The sequence below is a fragment of the Gymnogyps californianus genome, chromosome 1 (genome assembly GCF_018139145.2).
Source record: "Gymnogyps californianus isolate 813 chromosome 1, ASM1813914v2, whole genome shotgun sequence".
In the NCBI taxonomy this organism is placed as follows: Eukaryota; Metazoa; Chordata; class Aves; order Accipitriformes; family Cathartidae; genus Gymnogyps; species Gymnogyps californianus.
Window position 1 is genome coordinate 24,690,477 of NC_059471.1, and position 24,221 is coordinate 24,714,697.

The following is a 24,221-nucleotide window of genomic DNA, read 5'->3' on the forward strand; positions in this document are numbered from 1 at the left end:
CCACCTTGAGTTTGACTGTTCAACTACTGTTGGTACTGCTTTGATACTTGAATGTAGAGTTTCAATGAAGACAATCAGATTTCTGGGAAATCTTTGTTTGGCACTACATTTGTTAGGTTTCTGTTCTTAACAAAAAAGAATTGAGATGAGTTGTCACTTATGAAAAGTGAGCAGAAGATACTTTATGGAAACTTTTTATTACCTTTAGGGATTCCCCCCCCCGCTGCGTCTACCTACTTAAAATTTGAAAGAGTTTTCATGGGGAAAATGTACAGAGGTGCTGGGTGGTTTACCGTTAGGTGTGGTACTATCTCTGGTAATTATTTTGTTGTTTGACAGTTCAGTATGAAGCATTGTGTGCAGTTCATTCCTGTACATAGAAACAAAGTGCATGGAAGAGACTACAGCTTTTTATGCCATCAGTTTGTGAAAGCTTTTGTGCGGGACGATGTATATGGACACTGTGTGCCACCTAGTGCTTTTCAAAAGTCTAAGGGAGCCAAATCGTGGTCACCTACTTCATGGTATATAATTAAGTTCACATTGGGTTTTCTTCCTCTGAGAGTACGAACTGGTCAGAATAAGGCTATAACACTTAGCTTTCCTGGTTTTTGGAAATGAAAGAATGAATAATCCCAATGATAAACTCCTCAGAAGGTTTGTGAGAGAGTTTTTCAGAGAGATGGCAAGTAGAGGACACATTTCCCTTCCGTTTGCCCAGCTTAGATTATGCAGCCATAGTTCTTGGAAACATTTCTGTAACTGAGGGAATTAAGAAAGAGATTTTCATGCATGCACAATTTTCAGAAAGAAATATTCTGTGCTCATTTTTAATGACTGGTATATCTGCACTTTGAGAACTTGAAACATTTTGAAAGTCTTCTCCAAGTTACAAATGTTGCCTGTAGTAAACTCTCCATCAGAGTGTTCGTACAGTGTTATATATGAGCACATTTAGAGTAACTTTTTATTTCTTAATGGATCATTGCCCCCTTAATCTTCTATATTACATACAAAAATGCCTTAAAACAATATTCAAATTGCAATTTCTTTTTAAAAATAGGAAACAATTTTAATTTCTGTCCTCATAAGTACATGTTATGGTAGTCTTTAGTTATGATTTATATATAATTTTTTTCAGCTTGCTGTATTTAGGAATTAGAGCTGCATATCAAAGTTGGCTGATGTATTTTCCAAAAGCTGGAAAATGTGAAATGAATTGACAGGGGACTGTGGGAAGGGAAAGCATATCTAGTGATTTGGGTGATTGAATGTCACTTTGGAATACTGGAATTCTTTCTTTCTGTCAGTTTCTTGTGATCCCAGATAAGTCTGTTTAAACCAAACTTTCCACAAGAACTTATTAGTAGTGTGTTGATTTCCTGGGAGACAGGCTTTAGACCCTGACTTCTTCTGCATGGCTCAACAGAAGCTTTAGTTTCAGACACAGTGCTGGCTAACATGGCGTACTTTAAAAGTTATGCTCTAAATTTCTCTAACTGTGCAGGCAAAATTGGTGGATGGTTCCTAAATTTCAGTCTGTAACTCAGGTTACTCATCTATAAAAGGGGAAGAACACCCATTTTTATGAATAATTTTGTGAAAATGTTGTGAAAATAAGTTAATCCTTATGGCACACTAACATATTACAGTGGTGAGTCCTGTACAGAAGCCCAGTAGGAAATTAAGTCTCTTCGGAGCATGGTTTAAATAGGATGTAATAAGGGACACAAATTAAATTACAAGGAGAAAAGTTGAGTAGCTTCTTTGCTTTGAATGAGAAGTCCTGTGATGTGGAAAATGGTAGTGAAGGATCAGGTAAATCAGCTCCTTTGTGCGTATTCTCTTTAATACTGTATAAGAAATCTTAATTCTAATGTTTCCTAACTCTTAATAACTGATTTTGCAACTATTTTCATACTTCTGCTGTTTCTTTTTAAGCAAACTTGGTAAACGAATTCACTGTATGGATGTGTTCCTGTGAGTCATTAGGTTGTGACCTTTAGCTACATGTAGCTACTACTAATTAAATTAATGGAATGCTATTAGTAGCAATAAGTTTCTCTCTTTTAACCAGCATTAAGTGGGATGAGGTACAAGAGCTTTTCAGTGGATTCTTGCAACTACTCATTATTGGTAGAAGAGCATATGGTGATTGCACGTTGTACTGCAGGCCCTAGAAAGGACTGAGTTCTGCTGGATGTGTATTCCCCTCCCGCCCCCCGCAGCTGATCTTCCTGCTCTGGTCTCTCTTTCTAGTGACTTCTCTGTCTAGTTTGTCCTCATACCTCTTCAGGCTTCTGATTCCAATCCTTTTTTGTCCAAGTAAATCCTTCTTCCTCTCTCACCTTGTTCAACACTTCTTAGACTTCCAGCCTTGAGGTTCCTAAACTGTGGTGTATAGAGTTTGTGTGGGGGGTTTGTTCCCCACCGCCCAGTAACTTTGGTTCTCGGTTGCATGCCTTTTCCATAACCCCTAAACTTTTTACTCTACTTGCCCAATACAGCTTGTCAGTCCCTGCAGTGGAGTTGGCAGAAGTAAGTGTATCCATACCTCAGCTGTTTCCATGCTAAACTGAGCTTTTTGTCTTAAAGACTTAATTAAGACAGACTGCTCTTGAGCTGAGAATCTGGCTGAGGTGTGGACAATTCCAGCTTTTTCTGCTAAAGAAGCAGCAACATCTGGCTGCGATCAGACAGGTGGATTAGTGATGGATTCAGTTGTCAACAGGATTTACCAGAGATGTTTGTTAATCTTGAGGTTTGGCTATGTTAACCTTCTAACTTCAGGGGAATCAGGAGACAGCAACCTGTAATGTGCACATGAAGAGTTCTTGTACCTTAAGTAATAGGTGGAAACTCTCTGAACTGTCATATCTTGATTGTATGCTTACAGTCCTAGTGCAAGCAGCTATATCTATTTATTAATACTTTAAAGCTTGCCATTTTCAATTGCAAAACCCATCCTTTTAACAATGAGTAAAGATTAGTTTCTATTGAATTTTTTACTGTTATCTCCTATAGGTGTTACTTGTGTTCCTGTTTCTGTGTATGGAACATAGACCAGTGGGGGCTGTGTCGGGTCTTTTGTTGTTTTGATTTGGGTTTTTTGTTAATGCTGATGTGCTTTAGATTTTTCTCCTGGGTCAATTTTTGTCCTTCTTGGGGGGGTGGGGTGGTATTGGGGTATTGTAAGGAAGTGATCCAGTCTAGTAAAATGAGGTGTGTGGCCTCACCACATATCAGCACAGATGTGAGCCTGAGCGAAAGCATAACCTACACGCTAATGCACACAAGAAGTTTGGCTATCACTGCAGTGAATATGTCATAGAACATAGAATATCTCGAGTTGGAAGGGACCCATAAAGATCATCGAGTCCAACTCCCTGCTCCTCGCAGGACTACCTAAAACTAAACTGTATGACTAAGAGTGTCGTCCAGATGCTCCTTGAACTCTGACAGGCTTGGTGCTGTGACCAGTTCCCTGGGGACCCTGTTCCAGTGACCAACCACCCTCTCAGTGAAGAACCTTTTCCTAACATCCACTCTGAACTTCCCCTGACGCAGCTTCATTCAATTTCCTCATGTCATAATGTGAGTGATGAGCTGCAACTGAATGTTAACTAAATATTAAGCATTAATTTCAGAAGGGAAAACAAACCACAGAGTTTGAAAATTTACTATGAAGGAGGTTGGTGTAGCTGTAATAGTACATACACTCCTGTTTGTACATAAGCCAGGATTAAAATGTATCAATGTATATAAATTTCTGAAAGGAGGGTGCAAAGAAGATAGAGCCAGGTTCTCTTCAGTGGTGCCCAGTGACAGGACCAGAGGCAATGGGCACAAACTGAAACACAAGAGGTTCCCTCTGGACATCAGGAAACTCATTTTCACTGTGAGGGTGACCGAGCACTGGCACAGGTTGCCCAGGGAAGTTGTGGAGTCTCCATCCTTGGAGATGCTCAAAAGCCATCTGGATGCAGTCCTCAGCAACCGGCTTTAGGCGACCCTTCTTGAGCAAGGAGGCTGGACCAGGTGACCTCCAGAGGTCACTTCCAACCTCAACCATTCTGTGAAAACACAACCCCACAGGGCTAAATAATTATAAGGGATGAATAACTGTATTAAAAGAAGTTACAGGAGTGAATAGATATTGGCAAAGAGAGCTTACATGTTGGTCAAGTGTAGAGATAGATGTCAAAAGTAAGTTAGACTTTGCAGATTGAAACATCAAAAGAGTCTTCAGCTTCAACTTCTTAAAGTGATCTTACTGGTAGGGTCGTGTATGATAACAGATGACTAGACTCTGTCTCTTGAAGTTTCTTCTAGTCCTATGGTCTTAAAAACCTACTACTAATGCACGTAGTTCACCTGGTTGTAGTAAGTCTTCATCTAACTTGTGCTTTGTAATCACAATTATGGGTTCTTCCTCTGTCTTCAGGGATGCAATATTTTTTTGGTCTGTGGTTTTCTGTCACTTGCAAATAAATGTTCTAGTTAGCTGGGGGGAAAAAAAGCTAAACTCATATAAGCCATCTGCGTAGACAACTTCTATTTGTAAAACACCCAGCTGAATATGATTTTGGTATTAAGATTTCTGTATGCAGCCCTAATATAAATAATTGTTTATAATTCATATTGATTAGGAGTGGATGCAGTGTTATTTAGCACAACATCTGACTTAGCAGTGCAATACCCATGCTTTCTTTTAGGTCTTACAATTCAATCCATCCCACTAGCATTTTTTGTTTGATCTTCAGTAATTCTGTATTGAATCATTTGCAATAGAGTGTAAGGCATTCAATTTTGTGTTTTTTAACATTATATACAAAGTTAGGAAGGGAAGAGAGTCTTGTTTATGCATACAAGTTCTGACTTGTTACTAAAGCAATTTTGTATTGGTTGTCCATCTGCGAAATTTTGCAAAATGTTGTTTTGCTTCTGTGGTAGCATGCTAGTGTTCTTAATGTTTAGGGTTTTTTTTTGTTTGGTGTTGGTTTTTTGGGGTTTTTTTTGGTAAGAATTAAAACTTTCATGGTAAGGCTCAATAGGGCGTTTTTGCCAAATAAATGGTATACTAAAATAATACCAAGTGCTGTTTGTTCCCAGGGGGTAATACAGTGATTAAACTTGATTTGTACTTAATGTCTGTCTGTTGTAGTTATCTTCTGCTGTCTGTCATGTTCCCCTTATTTTCCCCATGGCTTCCATGCCACTCTTGCATGTTTTCTTTTCTCCCCTTGTGTATAAATACTACTGATGTTAGCCTTCTAAAATAATGTAATGCAAGGTGTCTGAGGTTTTTATGACTTCTTTATTTGTTGTGCTGTATTGAAAATAGAGTTAACGTAAAGGCAAATAATAATTCCTGCCTCCTTACCACCATTCCTTTCCAACTGTTGGAGGAAGGAAACAAATCATTCTTGCCTTACTAAATCTTGAAGTAGCTTCCCTGCTAAAAGAGGGCTGTGTCAAAATTATGGCCGTAGACTATTGATATTGTGAAATTTTGATACCTAGGCTGGTTGTCAGTTCTTGTCTTGTTTTAGTGTACTGGTCTAAGAACTTCCTGTCAGTGTTTCTGCTAAAAGAAGTATTTTGCAGAGTAAAAGGCCTGCTCTTTCAAATAATTATTCATGTAGCCTACCACAGCAAGATACTGATCTCCTTTGTATACTGATTGAGTTCTGCCATATTCTATTTGGATGTTTTGCTTCAGTTATCGACCAGAAAGGTGTTCCAAAACTTTAATTTAAAAATTAGAAGTCTTCTGCTACTTACCAGTTTTTCTTTATTGTCTGAACTATTTATCTTTGAGCTTTTCTCTTATAGTGGTGTGTTTTCTTTGGGTGGGATCTTCCAGTGTTTCTGGTATTTATAGTGATTTCTGCCTCTCTGGCACTTATTCTTCTGACTGTCTCTTTTTGTCACCTCTGTAGATATGCTCTCCTGATGTAGTAGACTTTATGTGCACTTTTTCCAATTTAAATTATCTCGATGATAGGTGCTGGTAGTTGTACATAGTATTCCAAGCAAGTTCTTGCCAGTACCTTAAAATCTGTGTTGAGGTTTTGGTTTTGTGGGTTTTTGTTTGTTTGTTTTTTGAAGTACCCTGTCTAGAGCTAATGTTGCATAGCACTAGTGTATAGTCTTGCTGTGATTTTTCTATGTCTGACCTAGGCATAGGAGCCCCCTTCGGCCCCCTGTCTTTTCCCCTTACAGTTGGTTTTCTTTCAGACTGGTAGGATATATTCTTGTTTGGGAGTTGAAATGCAGTCTTTAGAAAAACAGAAATGTTTGTAAGTATAATCTTTTCTTTCAGTGTTTTACTGAATGACAGTCTGATCCATTGCTGCATCCATCCATCTATGATTTCCAATTTAATGCTTACATAATAAATGATTTTTGGCGCAAGGAAAGTGCAAATTGTTTTATCACAGACTGATCAAACGTAAATTGTCCCAGGGTAATATGATAACCTTGTAAGTTACACTTATCCCTGTATTTAAAATTTTTACTTTAGCATGCAGATTTTTTCTGAACTCTTCAAATATTATTGATATCAAACTAGTGCAGCTGTAGTGGCAGTATTACTTTTTTGCTCTGCATTCTTAGTGACAGTGCTGCCTTTATTTTCTTGTACTACACCTTAATTTTTAAAGTTATTTAAATTTTTAAAATTGAAGTATACTACACCTTAATTTTTAAATACCTTTAAAAAGCTTTGCATACCACACTGGTTCATGAATTCTCAAATGGTGTCTGTGCAGTTGCTTTGATTTGAAAATGTGAAGTTCTTAAGTGTAGACACAGTAACTTCTGATTGAATAAACCTGTTACCAATTGCCACAGGAATCAAGTTTTACCTGCTGTTTCTTTGAAAATGGGTATTCAGCTGACTTTAAGGTATTTCAATATCTTCTTGATACCCAATCATTACTATGCAGTAGTACTTTTTTCTTCTTTAGCTATTGAAGTGCAATTTTTTTTTTTTTTTTAGTTTCTTTACAATGGCCATCTCAGTTTGGCTCCAATTCTGTCTTTATTTCTGTATTTTCCAGTCTTTGTGGTGCAACTCTTCTGTCTTGAGGGCTCTGATTACTACTTAAAACTTTTACTAAGTGGTCATTTGAATTCACTTAGTAGTATGAAAACTTTCCTTGCACCTCAATCCAGGGGACAAACAGTTTAAAACTCAGTTTTGTTCCTTTGGCATGGACATTGCCCGTGACCACCATGTTGGAATTGTATACATCTCCAAATCAATTCTGCTTTCAATTTGTGCCTTTCAAAACAGACACTTTATTTATGCACTGCTTGTGTCAATTTAATATAAACATTCATTGTCTCTGGATGTTGGCAAAATCATATCCTGTGGGATTACATACTTATGTGATGTTGTTTGTGAAACTTAGGCTTTTGTCACGTGTATATAGGCTGGAGAATAACCTATATCCTGACTAAGTGTGACATAGAGGGTAGTTTTGGTCATCCAAGTATGTGCTTGTGGCTTTCTTGACAGAAGAGTGTTTTTATTCCAAGTTTCCCACTGAGAGCAGTATTCCCAGATGCAGTAATAGTTAATGAGGAGGCTCATGTGGACAAATTTCACTGCTTCTCCTCGGTATTGTATAGCTCTAATGTACAGATAGAATGTTGTGAACATTTCTTACCTCTCTGAAAACCACCTGTGTGGGTAATGTTGATGTGTGTGATAGTTTCATGTGGTGGAATGGAAGCAGGATTATCCTGCAACTGATCCATGTGCTATTGGTTCACTATCTGTGAAATGCTGAAAGATGTCCAAAACGTTTATGCTTATGGTCTCAACTGATACTGATAGTTCACTGAGTTACATTCTCTTTTTTCCTGGAGGTATAAACAGGATTGCAAGTGTGTCCGTTTACAAATGTATTTTGAGCACCAGTATGTCAGATTTCTCACCAGCACCAGAAAGGCAGAGTATCTCAAAGGTATCCCCTAAAGAAGCCAGATGAATATGTCAAGGTGACGTAATGTATGAAATGAGTCTTCATTCACCAATGGTGGACTTAATGGGCTTTTGTGAGCTTTACAGTCTTGCATAATTCTCCCTGAGTGTTGTTTGTAATAATTAAATTAGCATGCTTTATTCTCAGATCTCATCAGTATTATTTCAAAGAAGTGTGCCTTCACACAAAACACTCGCATTTCAGTTTAGTACTGATTAGTTTGAGTCTTCTGTCTGAGCAACTGAGTTCACTTTTTTTATGTTTTTATTTTTATTGCAGTCATAACATTAGCAAGAAGGATGGGAGAAGTTTGATTTGTTGAATTAGGTCAACATATGCACTTTAATTTTAGTCTTGCTTAGACCATGCCCTTATTGTAGACTCCAGGTATTTTTTTGACTGCGTTCTTTCCTAAACTGTATTCAAATCTTCCTGAAGTATAGGCTGTCAAGGCATGGACATAATGAATAAAGACAATTTTTGTAGACTTTATTATTAAAATCAAGAGTCTGTAGAGAATATGTATATCGTGGCTTTTCAGAAGCTTTGGGCAAGTTTTCTTGGGGGCAAAGAATATACTATAATAGTCTTACGCTAGAGAGTACTGTTTTCCTAAATTCATATTTGTATTCTAGAGGAGAGGGAAACTAGCATCTTTTTAGACAGCTCTGTCAGATTTGTGATACATTGAGTTTAGTTTACTTCATTTTGGATTTATTCTTGGACATGATTGAGCCATTAACACTCAACTGAAGATCCTTTACATAAGATATATAAGTATTTCAAGTTTGTCAAAGCTGAAGTGACTAAAATTTTTTTTAATGGAGGCTGTCAAGAAAACTTAACAAGAAGTTTAGCAGCCTCTCTAATGTAGCTAAACCTCATAGTGTTTGATAGTGACCTTTAGTATGTGAGAAGGTTTCATCCTTTGAAGGTCAAGGTGAAAAGGTCATTGTCAAAAACTTAATGGCTTTTTCTTAGACTTAATGAAACTTACCTCTATTCTCTGCACCTGTCTTTCTCCCTGCTTCTCCTCCCCACTGGAAAAGTGTTATCTTTTCACAAAATCCTCTACGTCCAAGCTGTACATCCAATGTACATTTGTGATTTTGTGAGCGTAATGACATCCTGCCTATTTGCAGCTCCTTCTATGCATTCTTTTTCCATTTCCTTAAGAAGTTGTATTTTTGTAGAGCAAAATAAATTACTTACTACAGGACTGGAAATGTTTAGTAAGTGTATTAGGTGAAAACTGCCATGCTCCAGTCCAACCAAATTTAACTTCAAGCCAATTTGAATGACTTTACTTTTTTGCAATATTACCATTTTTGTAATTTCACATACTTTGCATTCAATGTTAAACACTCTGAGGACTGGTCATAGTCTGCTTGTTAGGCATTTGCCTTTTTCTAAGCTTTTATATAGTATGCTTGCATAATATGATCACCTAACAAGCAGTAAGGTGGAATGTTTTCCCTAGTATGTGGCTAACTGACAAATATATTGCAGAGGTCTATTTTACTAACATCATATTTTGTCAGCCTACACTCTTTTCCACTTTATGAAACAAATAATTACACTTTTTTTAATCTTAACCAGTATTTCTTTGTTGGGTTATGTTTTCACCTTTTTCTTTTTCTGTCAGAATCTTTTGCTAGTCTTCCAATTTTTATCTCCTTGTCATTTCTTTTCCTGCAGCGATGCACAGAAATAAGAAATTATAATTGTAGTGCCTACAGTCCATTTTACTTAGTCTTGGATGGAAGCATGAAAGCTGAGATCCCACAATAACAGGGCAATTTTGTTTTTCCTTAGGTTGTTGATTGGTTAGTGGTGACTTCTGTTATGTAGTTTCTCATCCTTTTTTTTTTTTTTAAACTGGGTTTATTTCATTGAAAATGCTGTTTCATAAATGGCAAAAAAGTGCGCAATTTTATTCTTGTCATTTTTGCTTTTAATCACATCTGAAAAAATGCTGAAATTTACAAGTTGGGTCACTTATATCTTGCGGAATCTGCAGGTGTCTGCAACACCACTGGAGAGAGCTATATGCCGAGATAAGTTGGTACTGAATTCTGTCTACTTGCTTAATCTTTGGGAGGCTTTCTCTAATGAAGTTTGAAAAAGTCTTATCAGCAGAAATGGGGACTTGCCTGGAATCATTTCCTAACTGATTGCAAGGGGGAGTACTATATTCTGTGTAAGTTGCTTGAGGTTTTTTAGCGGGCATATGCTGACTTTGGTATCAGGGCTTGTCTTAATGTTTTGTTCTTTATTCTTATGTGCTAGTTCTTTTCCTGAATCCTCCAAATCCTCTGTACATTATGAAAATATCTCCTCTTGCACAGTTAGTACCTGCACATCTTTTCATTTTCCACAAAGTGTTTACTTAATATGTTAATAAAGAAACTTAATGCGCTTTGCCATGTTTTCTAATGGAAGGTTGAAAAATAGCATTTTCTAATTTAAACAGGTGTTATTACTTATTGACTGTCAAAGGATTGCCATTAATGAGACTTCTGTAGTGAAACCCAGTACTTTTCATGTCATTTGCTGGGCTGAGAGTGTTACTTTTGCCTTATGTGGTTCTTCATTCCAGAAGACCTTTAATTAGTGGTTTCTGTAAATTCTTCCTGTATCAGTCCTTACTATGTATAGTGCTGCCTTACAGAAATAGAAAGCTAACATTTTCTTGATACTATGAATAATACTAGTATCTTGATTTAATGGTAGTTAAGTAAACAGTATAATATAATATGATCTTTCTAAAAGAGAATGGAAAGTATTCATCTAGACATTATATCTGAATCAGTATGAAAAATGACTTGGATTTACATGAGCGTACTTGATCCAACACTCTCAAGTTTTCTATTTTACTCAACAGCAGAAAATCAACTGCCAAGTTTTAGCTTGGAGTGGCTTTTTATAGCCAAGTTATAACTCCTTAGCAATACATTTATTATGGAAATAGATTTAATTTAGTGGCACTTACATAATGAAAGTCTTTAACACCTAAGTCACTTCTCACCTTAATCAATTGTTGTCAATCAGCTATACACAGCAGGAATTTACCAGGATGTAAAAATTTTCTATAAGTGGCTTAAATAATTAAATTATTTGTGTTTCATTAATAATCCTGCTGAAGTAGAAAGATGCCTGCCTCTTCCACTTCTGTAAGTTCCTGAGTAATCTCTTCAGAATACCTTGTTGCATCTTTTATGGAAATTACAGCTTGACAAATTTCTTCATACATGCTCTATTGTTGAAGCAAAGTTAGTGCTCTCAAAGTATTTGTAATGGTTTATATTTATTCATACAAGGGTGTTACCTAGTGAGGGTGCAAAAATAAAAAAAAATGGATATAAATAATAAAAAGAAGTTACAAACAGCATGTTGACAGAGGAACAGAGCTTTGGAGTGAACTCTGTATTGCAGTTTGAGATGAAAAAGATTTGACTTCCTTGTGATATTCCCTGAGATAATTTAGGGAAAATGTTCTTGGGTCTTCTAAACTGTCTTTGTATTCTTGATGGAATGGCCTATGGCAGTGAGGAGCCATTGGTCACACTGCTTGATTGTGGAGAACAGGTTGATGAATATTTGCAAATCCTTTTTCTTTGCTACACTTTCTTGTTGTTGGAGCGATATGAACTGTGTAAACACATATATTTAAATCTCTACACATTGCAACTTTCTTCCATGCCAGCAATTTATTAAATTCACTTAGGCTTCTAATAGCTTTGAGAATGTGAAGAAAGTGTTATTCCCAGCACCTCATTGTAAAATGTCTTGCAAACATAGATTTAGAAGTATAAGTATTTGCATAAGGCAAATTTATGTAAGCTTTCTTAATTTTTGTATATGTAATTTAAAAATACTGATCACAAGATGTAAATACATAAATAATTATGTATATAGTTCAGTGAAAGTTCCGAAAAATACAAATAATGAAGTTTGTAAAGTTGATCACTTTTTCTGGTGATCTTCTATGCCCTCATGTTTGGATGCTGTATTTTAAAGAGGAGGCAATAGTAAGGCAGGAGACAGACTTGCAAGGAATATAGGAATTGATTTGCTAAAGCTTGCTTCATCTCTTGGAAAAGATTTCTACAAAAATATCTGAAGGATTAAGATTTAAACACATGTATGGATCTCTGAAAAAATACTGTTGACACATGACTTCATGTATGTTAAGGCATAGTTTGTTTAATGATTAGCACAGTTAATTAAATCACCATAGGCAATGTGAACTGTCATCCAAACAAAATACAATTAAATGGAGTGTGGTTTAAGTCCTACTTTTAGATCATTGACTTAACATCCTGTAATGATATTTATTGACCTATTAAATATATTGCATAGGTACTTAATATGCAAGATATCACTCCATGTTTTATTTGCATGTGTGTAATCTGTATTTTATACTATTGAGCAAGTAGAGTATGTGTAGTAAAACTATTCATAAAGAATTATGTACTGTATAGAAACCATCTGAATATTGAATCTTTTAATATTTAATATCATGGCCAGTAGACTTAGCTGGAACTGAGTAGCTGTTGGGTCCTGCTAATTATGTACAGAACTACTCATTTCTGTTTTATTTATTTGAGTTTGACCAAATTTTGGCAATGGTATTTGTTACTAATTAACTCTGTTTAGAGTAATGAATTGTTCCCCATCTATGGTCTGGCTGATAATCATAATTTTACATTAAATATAATCTTTCGATTTAACTTTAGTCACAGGAGGTAGATGATTTGAATCCGTCCTATTTTAACGTCCAATAAATGCAACTTCCACTTTGTTGCTTTTTCCATGCTTTAATTTTCCTGTTATCATTTTACAAAGGGTATGTATTTTGTCTTCTTTCTTTCTTTCGTCTGTTTCTTTTCTTGTACTAGTTTCTTCCACCACCACCACCACCCCCTGTATAATTTAGTTTTTAATTTGTCAAGCTTTTTTATACATGCCATTTTTCAATGTACTTCTGCAGACTTGCTCTTGGTTCCTGATTTCAAGTCTTTCAAGTTACAGTTGCAGTAGTGCTTCTGGTGCTTTTGTGTTGAAAGAAGCAGTGCCTAGACATCTTAAGTCCTACTGTATCATGTCCTTCGGTACAAGGAGTGGAATTCATATTTTAAATGCTATATTAGCTTAAGATATGTTTATTTTCTTTGTAGTTTTCAAAGACTTGACTTAGCTTATAGTACTGCTTAACATAACCAAAGCCTGATTGAATCATGATTTTTATTCCTATGTATTAGGATTAGCATTTGTTTGTTATGTATTTGTTGAAGTTTCTTGTTATATTTATCTCCTTTTTTTGTTGTCTATATAACAGCAGAAACAGTGCACATCTTACTGGTTAGTTAATAAGCTTACATTCTGGCTGGTGCAAAGCATCTCAATGTCTGGAGTGTTTTCTTGCCTTAAAGGTATCCATGTGAGCGTTTTCCTTTTTCTTTGCCTTCTGATTGTGTCTATGGAATAATACTGGGTTTCTGAAAATGTTGTGGAGAACTTCTAAAGTTTCAGTTGTTAAAAATTAAAAAAAATCTGTCAGCTGAGTCTCTTGTTGAATCTCAAAGAAACTTTCAAAGAACTACCCTTTTTCAAAATGCTTGTCATCTTCCAGTGTATTCCAAAAGAAGACAGTGCATCTTCAAAAACAAATTTAAAAAACACTTTGAAATTCAGTCATTGGGTATCACCTCACTGGCTTATGGATTTTCATGCTCGAACATGTTCTAGATACAGCTGGCCTTGAGGCTGCTGTTCTTAGCTGTCACTGTCTTCCTTTTCCCTGACAGAAGTTAACTGAAACAGCTGGTGTAACTGTTATGTGAAATCACGGAGACTTTCATTTGGCTAGAATCAGGTTAAAAACAACCCCTCCAAAAAATCCTAGATCCTACTAAGTGTTCAACACAGATTGTTTTGACAGAGCTAGGTATGCGCAGCTCTACTGGCAGTCCAGAAGAACAGAAACTTCTAGCAGTGGGATGTAACAACTTAATTCAGTTTTATTTAGGTAGTGGTTGAAGTGATAACTGTTGTACAAGGGGGTAGTTTAACATTGAATTTTCTCTTGTTGAATGATAGATTTTTTTTTTTTTTTTTTTTTACTATTTCTTTTAAATGATCCCTCCCTGCCCCCCCCCCCCCCCCGGCCCCATAAAGCTTACCATTCATCCTAAAAAAACTTTCAGGAGTGATCTGCAAATTTGTATTACATAGGAAGTTTAAAAGGTTTATTATTCTTTGTCCCTTATGGTCTAAGTAATATGCTACTTCACTGAACTTTTTTAAAATTAGTTTTTGGTCCTATAAGATTAGATGTATTAATTCTATAGAAAATTAATTCCTATTTAGTGTTCTCTGTACTTCTGAGAGGGAGAAGTTATTATGTACCCTACTATGTAACCTTGGCTGGCTGCTAGGCACCCACCCAGCTCCTCTCTCACTCCCCCTGCTCAACAGAACGAGGGAGAAAATAAGACTAAAAAGCTCATGGGGTCAAGAGAAATACAGGGAGATCGCTTACCAATAACCATCACGGGTAAAACAGACTTGACTTGTGGAAGATTAATTTATTGCCAATTAAAAATAGAACAGGATGGTGAGAAACAAAGACAAAAATAAAGACACCTTCTCCCCAATCCCCATTCTTTCCAGGCTCAACTTCATTCCATTTCTGACTCTTCTACCTTGCCCATAAAGCAGCGCAGGGGAGATAAGGAAGAGGGGTTGTGGGCAGTTCATAACCCTTAATCTCTCCCACGCTTTCCTCATGCTTTTTCCCCTGCTGCAACATGGGTCCTAACCAAGGGATGCAGTTCTTCACAAATATCTCCAATGCAGGTCCTTCCCATGGGCTGCAGTTCTTCAAGAACTGCTCCAGCATGGGCCCTTCTCATGAGGTACAGTCCTTCAGGAACAGACTGCTCCAGTGATCCCTACGGGATCACAGGTCCTGCCAGCAAACCTGCTCCAGCGTGGGCTCCTCTCCACAGGCTGCAGTGTGGATATCTGCTCTGACATGGTCCTCCACGGGCTGCAGGAGGACAACCTGCATCACCATGGTTTTCTCTATGGGCTGCAGGGGAATCTGCTCCAGTGCCTGGAGTACCTCCTCCCTCTCCTTCTTCACTGACCTTGATGTCTGCAGGGTTGTTTTGCTCGCATTTTTCTCACTTCTCTCTCTCATAGCTGCTGTGCAGCATTTTTTACCATTTCTTAAATATGTTATCACAGAGGTGCCACCAGTGTCACTGATTGGCTCAACTTTGGCCAGGGGTGAGTCCATTTTGGAGCTGGCTGGAATTGGCTCTCTCTGCCACGGAGGCAGCCCCTGGGCTCTTCCCACAGAGGCCATCCCTGCAGCCTCCCCGGCTACCAAAACCTTGCCATGTAAACACAATACAGATGTTCAATTTCAAACCCAGACCTTGGGTGCCACTCAAGCTTAAAAGCTTGGTTGTGTGTCAGTTGGACATACCAGCTGGACAGTTCAATTTGACCATAATATATGAGTTTCAGTCTTTGAATTATTTCAAAATGTGCTCCAAATGGGACTATATCACCATGTTCTAATCAAGTTTCCACTGCAGTTGATCTGATCTGACAGCTATCTACCACTGGAAAGGGGAGTTTTGTTCCCCAGTTCCCTTAGTTCCTGTTCCTTCCCTTGAGTTAGCTTTGATGCTTGTCACATGCTTTTCAAAAGCAATTAGGCTTATTTTTCTGAGTTGGTGAGTTTGGTTGGTCCAGCAAAGCATCTGATGCTTTTATACATTCTCGGATTAAGGGGAGCAAGGCTCCTTTCTGTTGTGATACGCTGTTAAAATGAATTCAGCTATGATATATAATATCATCCCATCTGAAAGCTAGAATGGCATATCTACGTCAAACAGCAAGAAAAGTGAACTTGATTCTGTGCGTTTTTGAGGAGTCCTAGACTTACTGTCATGACGGTGCATTAAGAAATATAACGGGGTTAAAGATGGCATCATATTTTCCTGGGAGTATTAGAAAAAGTTACTTCAATGAGTTTTGTTCTGTCCCAGCTTTCTCATTGTCTGTTTTTACTACAACTGCAAGTACGTAGCACTCGATTCAACTGCTGTGTATATGTAGGTACAGAGAAGATGACAGAAACTGAGTTGGCTTTCGTGTAGCTATTGAAGTGCATTGCATATCATGCCTGTTGAACGATGTCTGATTATGTTCATTCTGCTCATATTTTCCCCCTTTCCTAAAATATAGATGTGTTGTGATGTATGTATTCTTTACAAAAATTATTTAAATGTCAATGTTAACTTCGTTTTGTAAAAGATTAGTAAAGATGAAGCAAAATCTGTAACTTAGGTTGTTACTGTGAAATGGGGACTGAAGAATACAAAACATGTTGGGATACTTTTGGGGGGTGGATGGATGAGTATATTTCACGTTCCAGTTCTCCTTCAGTGTAGAATGACCTTGGCTTGGGCCAGGAAGTCTCAATTATGGCAGGTTACACCATCCTGTTACGGAACATGCTTCTAGCCCATCTCTTCTTGTGGATTCTGGTTGATTTTTATTTCTGATGTCATAGGTCTGAGAAGTTCGAAGTGTACATAGATCCTCCTTGTATAGGAGGTCAGTAGGAAGGAAATGCCTGACGTGGAATTCACAGTTCAGGAAAGTGGTGACTGTGAGGAAGTGTTTCAAACTTTTAAATAAATAAAAATATCAATGTAATGGCAAAGAAATTTTATTTCTTTTGTTACGTTCTTGACTTGTAACTGCCCTGGTGCAGTCTTTTTCTAATACTTAACTAGTCTTAGCCCAACACATGCCATCTAGTTTTTTCACTGTCTTTTGTATTAACTGCTTTTATGTAAGTAAAGCTTTCAATTCAGCTTCCTTCTCTACAGCAGTGGAACTCTGCATAGCTTAGGATGGATTAGGTGGCAGCCTGCATTTGCATCAGTTCAAAGGGACTGAGAAACCAAGTTACTGAGGTTTTTATAGCTGGAGTGTAGGAAGAAGATTCTGTTGCTTATCTGCAGTCTTTTGCTTAAAAACTTGGCTTTATGGCGTGGAGGAAAGAATTCCATTTGGTCTGCTCTGTTCCTGTCCCTACTTCATTCTCTATCTGCTGCTTGTCTGGCAGTGTTGGCAAATTAAAATTAGTGACGTGTAACACTTCAACAGCACTGCTATTTAGACTTTTGGGGAAATTGTGCTGTATTTAATTGTTTGGAGAACACAAAGTCTACTTCAGATCTCTGTTCTCAGAGTCTAAAAATCCAGGCTGGCCTGGATTTATTATTACCAGGTGGTGGAAACAGTTCATACAATAAGGTAAGAAGATTCTTGGTTGCATTTCTAAGTGTGAAGACGAAATACATTCAGGAATGAGGAGTTTTAGCTTTTTTCTGGTGTGTACTTCTTGAGAGTTTTATTGTAGTATAGGACAATCTACCTGAATATCAAAACTATGGCTGTCTGCCACAATATAGATTATGGAAAACAATCAAAATATTTTGTCCAGTTTTTTCTTTGTTTGTATGGGTTTTGTCCGTGTATTTCTAGTTGGATTTCATTTGTAAAAGTGAGACAGATAAGGTAAATATAAACTAGCTAGGTAACATTGACTTCTTAATTTCTTTCCACAGTTTTAAAATCGTGAAATCATGGCTCATTCAAAGACGAGAGCCAACGATGGAAAAATCACATATCCTCCAGGAGTCAAAGAAATCTCTGATAAAATATCTAAAGAAGAGATGGTGAGAAGGCTAAAGGTTAGTAAGCAAGTAATTGCTTGCTGATTGAAGTTTGTTGAATACAGCATTCAATGATCCTATTACCATATTTTCTATCTGCAAGGATTAGTTGTTGGTTTTTTTTCCTTTGGGCTTTACCTTTTCTATGCTTAGAAGGAGGAACTTGTTGGCTATCATGCGTTCTGTTCTACCACTTTCTTGAAGTGACTTGTCCAAAAACATTTAAATGAGTTAAAAAATCGCAAATGGAAATAAGGTATATTAATTTCAAATACTACTTAAATTTTATTTCAGCTCCTACGGTAAGTCAGTACTTTTAGAGAAGAAAATACTGGAAAACATGAAAAGAGTCATAATTTTGGAAATAATACAGATGCTTTACAATACCTGCCTTTTATCTATTTGTGCTCTTTGGATTGATTATAAAACCCTTTATTCTCATTATTTTAGCCTGTATCGTAATGAAGGTAGTCTTTGATTATACTATGTATTTCTGTCTCCTGAATTTCTTGACCACTTTATTTGGCCTAACTCTACAGGAAGGTTGGAGAGATTTGGGGGATAATTATGTTACTACAGTTTTCTATCTACCCATGTACAGAAGGGCAGGCCTGTTAGTATTATGCAGAAGGAATGCCTGCAACTTGCACTTGCCCTGTGAAACAGGAGGGAACAGGTGTGGGAGAGGAACCTTAAGTGTTTTAACAGCTGGAAGAGCTTAATTTGGAGTTTGTTTTCTTAAGTAGTAGTTTTAAGTCAGTTGGAACTACTGGTAAATGAACAAAACCCAATAAAAGCCCAAAACACAAGGATTCCTTCTTCCCTCCCCCCAGTAACCTGTCTGTGCTTTGGGAATTGGGCTGATAGACTTTAGTCAGTATACTGCATTCTATGATTTAAAATAGAAGAAGACATTTATAACTTTATGTATGAGTGACTCCTAACAGAAGAAATTTGTTAGCACTTGCGTATTTTTTTTCAGCTTGTGAAAATGCACCATGGTTCTTACTGATACTTTTTCTCCTATAGTTTCATTTCATTTTTGGCCTTGAATGTCCAGTCCCTTCTGTTCTGTCATCTTGATCTGTCTTGCAGGAGAAATGTACTTCGCAGGATGTCCTGTATTTCTTGTCAGCTGTTTATTCTGGCTGTGCATTCATTGGTACACAGGCAGGGAGAAAACCACACAGTGTTTCTTCTGTGAAGGATTGGATGATCTAGGCTACACTACAAGTGTATAGACCTACAGTATAAACACAGTTTCAGGTGGTGAAGAACAGTAGTTGATAAATAAGTGAACTATTAGCCTCTTCATTTCCCTGACTGCCAAATTAATTTAAGTATTAGGAAAGAAGTGCTTTTCTGTGGATTTTATTTGAATTTACACAAGCAGATAGTCTGCTACCTGACCAATTACAGTAAATTTTTTTTGGGGAAAAATATAATTAAATAAAACAAACTATAGCAAAGTAGAATAATTTATAGTGGTTTAGGGTTGTGGGTTTTTGGTTTTGGGGTTTTTTTTGAGTAACTTCACTGACATCATTATTCTTGAAAAATAAGTCGTCTTGCGCTGGTGAAATAGATGGGAGTTTTGACTTTAATTCTCGGGATTGTGTAATTAAGTCTTTATTACCATCTTAATTTTAACAAGAGTTGAACTCCTTAAAATAATTCTGCCTCTGTGATTCAAATAAGAAATTGGAGAAAAGCATAATTACTTTGTTTTGTCAGTAGGTTTTTCTCCTCCAAACAGTTTTTTAAATGTAAGAATTCTCACCAACTAGCAGTTACTAATTATGGCTTTTCTTGCTTTTGTTCTATTAAGGGTGTTAAATACTTGGTGTCCCAGACTTTTTTTTTCTTTTTCTTCCATAACTTTAGTATACTGGATCCTAATAATACTAATGGGCATTTTAGTCCTGTTGGACAACATGTATGCTGCTGGGCTGCACTGGATTTATATATGCTTCTGCTGAAAGTGCATGCTTTGCTTCTGGGCAGCACAGGCAATAAACTTGTCCTCAGAGCAGCAGTAGAGAAAAACCTGAAACTGAAGGAGAATAGAGGGAAAATAAATTGTAACCCTAAATAAATACTTTAGGGAGAAATAAATATTTTGAATAAAGCTTTGCTGTTTTCTAAATTTTTCAGTGAACGGCTGTAACAGTGAATGCTGTTGTATTTTTTGAATTGGCCAACTTGATTATATAGTTTCTCAAAAACATATGTGAAGTACTACAGCTAGACTTTCAGTAACTCTGCTGAGACTGTGTGTTGGGACAATTGATGGAGGACTTGACTAGGTCATTCCTGTACACTGAAAAATGAGACACTGGTTACTCAAATAAGTACTACGCATTAAGTAATACTAAGTATTAAGCATTGCTAATAATGCCTCTGATAGAATTTGCACAAAACCAGAAAAGGAACTTTCAGTAAGGACCCTGTTACACAGAGTACTTAATTTTATGTACTGATGTCTGTCTCTCTTTTTAGATGGTTGTGAAAACTTTCATGGATATGGACCAGGACTCTGAAGAAGAAAAGGAGCTCTACCTAAATCTTGCTTTACATCTCGCTTCAGATTTTTTCCTCAAACATCCTGATAAGGATGTACGTTTGTTGGTAGCATGTTGTCTTGCTGATATTTTCAGAATTTATGCCCCTGAAGCTCCGTACACTTCACCGGATAAACTAAAGGTAAATTGAATTAATCTCTTTTTCCACACCAGGTTTTTAAACTGAATGATTGATATAATTGATTATAACTTTTTTTTTGTCCCTTTATTTCTGGTTCAGCCTAAGCAATCCAAGGTTTTCACTTGATTCTGGGATAGGGGTGTTTTGATCAGGTCAAATGTTCATTGGATAAAGTGATATATAGTACATCTTTCGATAACTTGTAGAGTTTTTGATTTATATTGAAAATAAATATTTTATTGCACTGTCATTGGGATTTGCAGATAGTGGTCTGTTACTTTAGAAATATTGATATGTCTGTAGCTCTTATCATAATCTCTTGCAAGATAGCTAATTCCTTCAATTGGGTAAATACCCCTGCTGTTTCCAGTTAAACTACCAAGAGATGACTACTGTATTTTTATAGATAAAGGCTCTGAAACAAAGCCGTTATAGATAAAATACTGAAACAAAGAAAAAATATTTTTGTACAGAGGATAATAATTTCTGATGTGAATAATAATTTCTGATGTGAATTGGAAAATTCTGCAATTACAAACATCACTGATCCCACTAGATGGAGATGGTTGATAGAGAAATGCCAGATTTGAAAAGGCAGTACAGATCTGCCCCATTTGTTTCAGAAAAATTAAATTTTAGATTGTTTTGTGGTTTTCTTCATCTTTTTTTTAAAATAGAAATCTAACTTTCTTTCCAACTCACAAAATCAAACTGCTTCCCTTACACAGTCTGAATCTAGAGTGATGAACCGAGTCTTATAGAAAATCTTGCAGGGGAAAATAACACTGAAAAATGTGTACTTTTTTGTCTCCCTGATTTAAGAGTGTGTGTGGGCTTTTTGTTTTGGCTTTTGTTTTTTTCCACAATAGGATAAAAAGGTGGTTGTGTTGGAAGGTATATCTGTAATCACTCTATTTCTGATCTAGTGGTTGCACCAGAAGTGCATCATAAGTAGGGCAAACAGTGCAACATAACATATATCCTTTGTTACCAGACATACTGGAGAGATACCTAGGGATTTCTGTTAGTTGTATTCTCTTCATTCTGAATTGTTGCACCTCTGATTACACACTATCTAGTTACCTTACTTATTGATTACACCATCTTCAACTGGAGACAAACATTAGCTTTCTCTGTTGTGCTATATTTAAGTCTGGTTTTGAGGCATCCTGATTTCTACTTCAGTTTTGAGTATATGTTTTCCATTGCTTTTTAGGCTTAGAGGTTTTTTTCTCTCTGTCTGAGTTGGGCTAACAAATTATAATATTCCTCCTTACAGAATGTGATTTATCAAATGCTACTAAGTTTCAAATTTTATAGTATGTAATATTGGAAGGTTTACATTACTGATCTCATACTTGCAGTGTAAGCATACTACTACTACTTGGATAGAACTCTGAACAGACTAGGAATTTCCACTGTCAGCATTCAGTTCTATAATCTGTGTAGATTTCAGAATTCAGTTTCTTGATGCGGATTTCTAAATACATTTTGAGAAATAAAGAAATAAACAATAGAGACCTTTGCCTAGGGCTATTGAGGTAGGTTTTTGCAAACCTGTTTCTGCTGAACACAGTTTTTGTGGTTGTAGGACAAGCTCTGATACAAATGTTGAAAGAGTTCCCTCCACTTTATGGCAAAGAGGTAAGAGGAAGGATGCTTCCTCTTGGGTTATATCTTGGCACTATTTTTACCCAGTATTTAATATCATATCCATATTGCAGCTTTGAGTCTCTTTTAGTATGTTTAGCACCAAAGTTAAAAGATGGCAAAGGGAAGTGCTGAAAAGGATAATTTGAGAGGGGAAAACTTAAATCTTAAGTGTTTGCCCTTGCTTCAGACTCTTCAGATCTCTTTGTAACTTATGCGTTGTGCAAGTGAGATACTGAGAGAAGGGATCAGAATTTTAGGTTTCCTTCTTTTATATGTATCCTCAGTGTAAGTCTTACATTCCTTGCTGAGTGTTGAAAGAGCTTTGACAACAGGGCCATGAAGATGATCAGAGGGCTGGAGAACCTCTCCTATGAAGACAGGCTGAGAGAGCTGGGGTTGTTCAGCCTAGAGAAGAGAAGGCTCCAGGGAGACCTTCTAGCAGCCTTCCAGTACCTAAAGGGGGCCTACAGGAAAGCTGGAGAGGGACTTTTTGCAAGGGCATGTAGTGATAGGACAGGGGGTGATGGCTTTAAACTGAAAGAGGGTAGATTTAGATTAGATGTAAGGAAGAAGTTCTTTACTGGGAGGGTGGTGAGGCACTGGAACAGGTTGCCCAGAGAGGTTGTAGATGCCCCATCCCTGGAGGTGTTCAAGGCCAGGTTGGATGGGGCTTTGATCAACCTGGTCTAGTGGAAGGTGTCTCTGCCTGTGGCAGCGGGGTTGGAACTAGATGATCTTTAAGGTCCCTTCCAACCCAAACCATTCTATGATTCTGTGAACAGGGATCGAAAATGCCACAAGTAGGCTAAAAGCAGAACTGGAGCAAGATTGCTTTTCCGGGATCTGGACACTTCTAACTTTAAGTCCTCCTCAGTCTGGGGAAAGCCTAGAGCCCAAATCTAATTTTCGGGGGGGGGGGGGGGGATGTTCTAATCACTGGTTTGTGTCAAAGAAAACCACTTGGACAAATGGACTGTCTGCATGACTCGGCTGAAATGGAGATGTTTAAGGGTGTATATGGTAGCACAACTTCAACTATCTGAATGTGTTCTGTGGTGAAAGTCATGGCTTTGATGCTTACTGAAGCCATTATGTGGTTAATTGGTATCAAGACAACAATCCACAAAAACATTCAGTGTTCTTCCTAAAGTTGACGTATAATCACTTTTGGTTTTAGAGTCTGGGTTCTAATGTAGACTTGCTTTATGGAGTCTGATGTGAAACCATATTGTCCAATTTGTGAAAGTGTTGCGATTTCTTAGCTGCAGCCAAAGTTTATTTTATCCTGTGTTTTGCGTTTATAAATGCATGTTCAAATAGTATATTCTGTATGCTCAAAAAAGGGAAAAACTTTGGGTTGTATTACACTAGATATTAAAAATTAGTGAGTACTTTTGTGTTAAGTCTGTCTTTAAAGTTTAGTCTGTCTGTTCTCAAAACAGGAATAGGAAAAAATAAATAAAATTAGGACTAAATTGCTACTTTTTCAGATGATGCCATTATTATTTGCAAAGCGTTCAGATGCTAGACATATTGTACATGTATGCTGTTCATTAATGTATGTATTCATATACAATACAGTGATGAGTACTTTATAAAAATTAGGAAAATTAGTTTTGGTCTCAATAGGGTCTTTGAATCACATTCAGTAAATAAGTGTTGCATACTGAGCTGCAGGATAAAAAGTGAAGATACTTTGTTAAATGAACTGATGGAGATTCATCTGTCCAGGTAAAGTTTAACAGAATAATTATGCCTAGGGCATGAGTTCTAAGATGAAGTAGTTTTTATATTTGACATTGGTCATTCTCTTGGATGCTTCCTTTCTTCTTTAATTGAATCTTATCCTTCACTGAGGCTCAGTTTGTATGTCTTGTAAACTTCACAGCACCTTCTGGTGTACCAGTTTTTCAGATGATGGAACTCATTTTGAGTGGGCTGATGGCCTGCTAGCGGTTCAGGCACTAGTTTTTAAGGGGGGATTCTTCAGACTGGCTTTTGCCTCTGGACTGAATGCTCTTTAGTGGTTAGAGTCCATTAGGTGTGTCCTTTGAACTGTGTCTTTTGGTTTAATTTCAACTAGAGTCCAGTTTGTGTGCTCTGT

The 24,221-nt window shown here is 37.0% G+C and overlaps 1 protein-coding gene across 2 annotated transcripts in view; it reads left to right on the forward strand.

Moving 5' to 3' along the window:
- The first annotated feature begins 17,671 nt into the window (after positions 1–17,671).
- Positions 17,672–24,221, forward strand: part of PDS5B (PDS5 cohesin associated factor B) — an 88,727-nt gene continuing 82,177 nt past the window's right edge. For both annotated transcript variants that reach the window (XM_050914959.1, XM_050914960.1), the window contains exons 1-2: positions 17,672–17,779; positions 20,261–20,464. In XM_050914959.1, coding sequence (XP_050770916.1) covers positions 17,672–17,779; positions 20,261–20,464 — 312 coding nt within the window. The remainder of the gene's footprint in view (positions 17,780–20,260; positions 20,465–24,221) is intronic.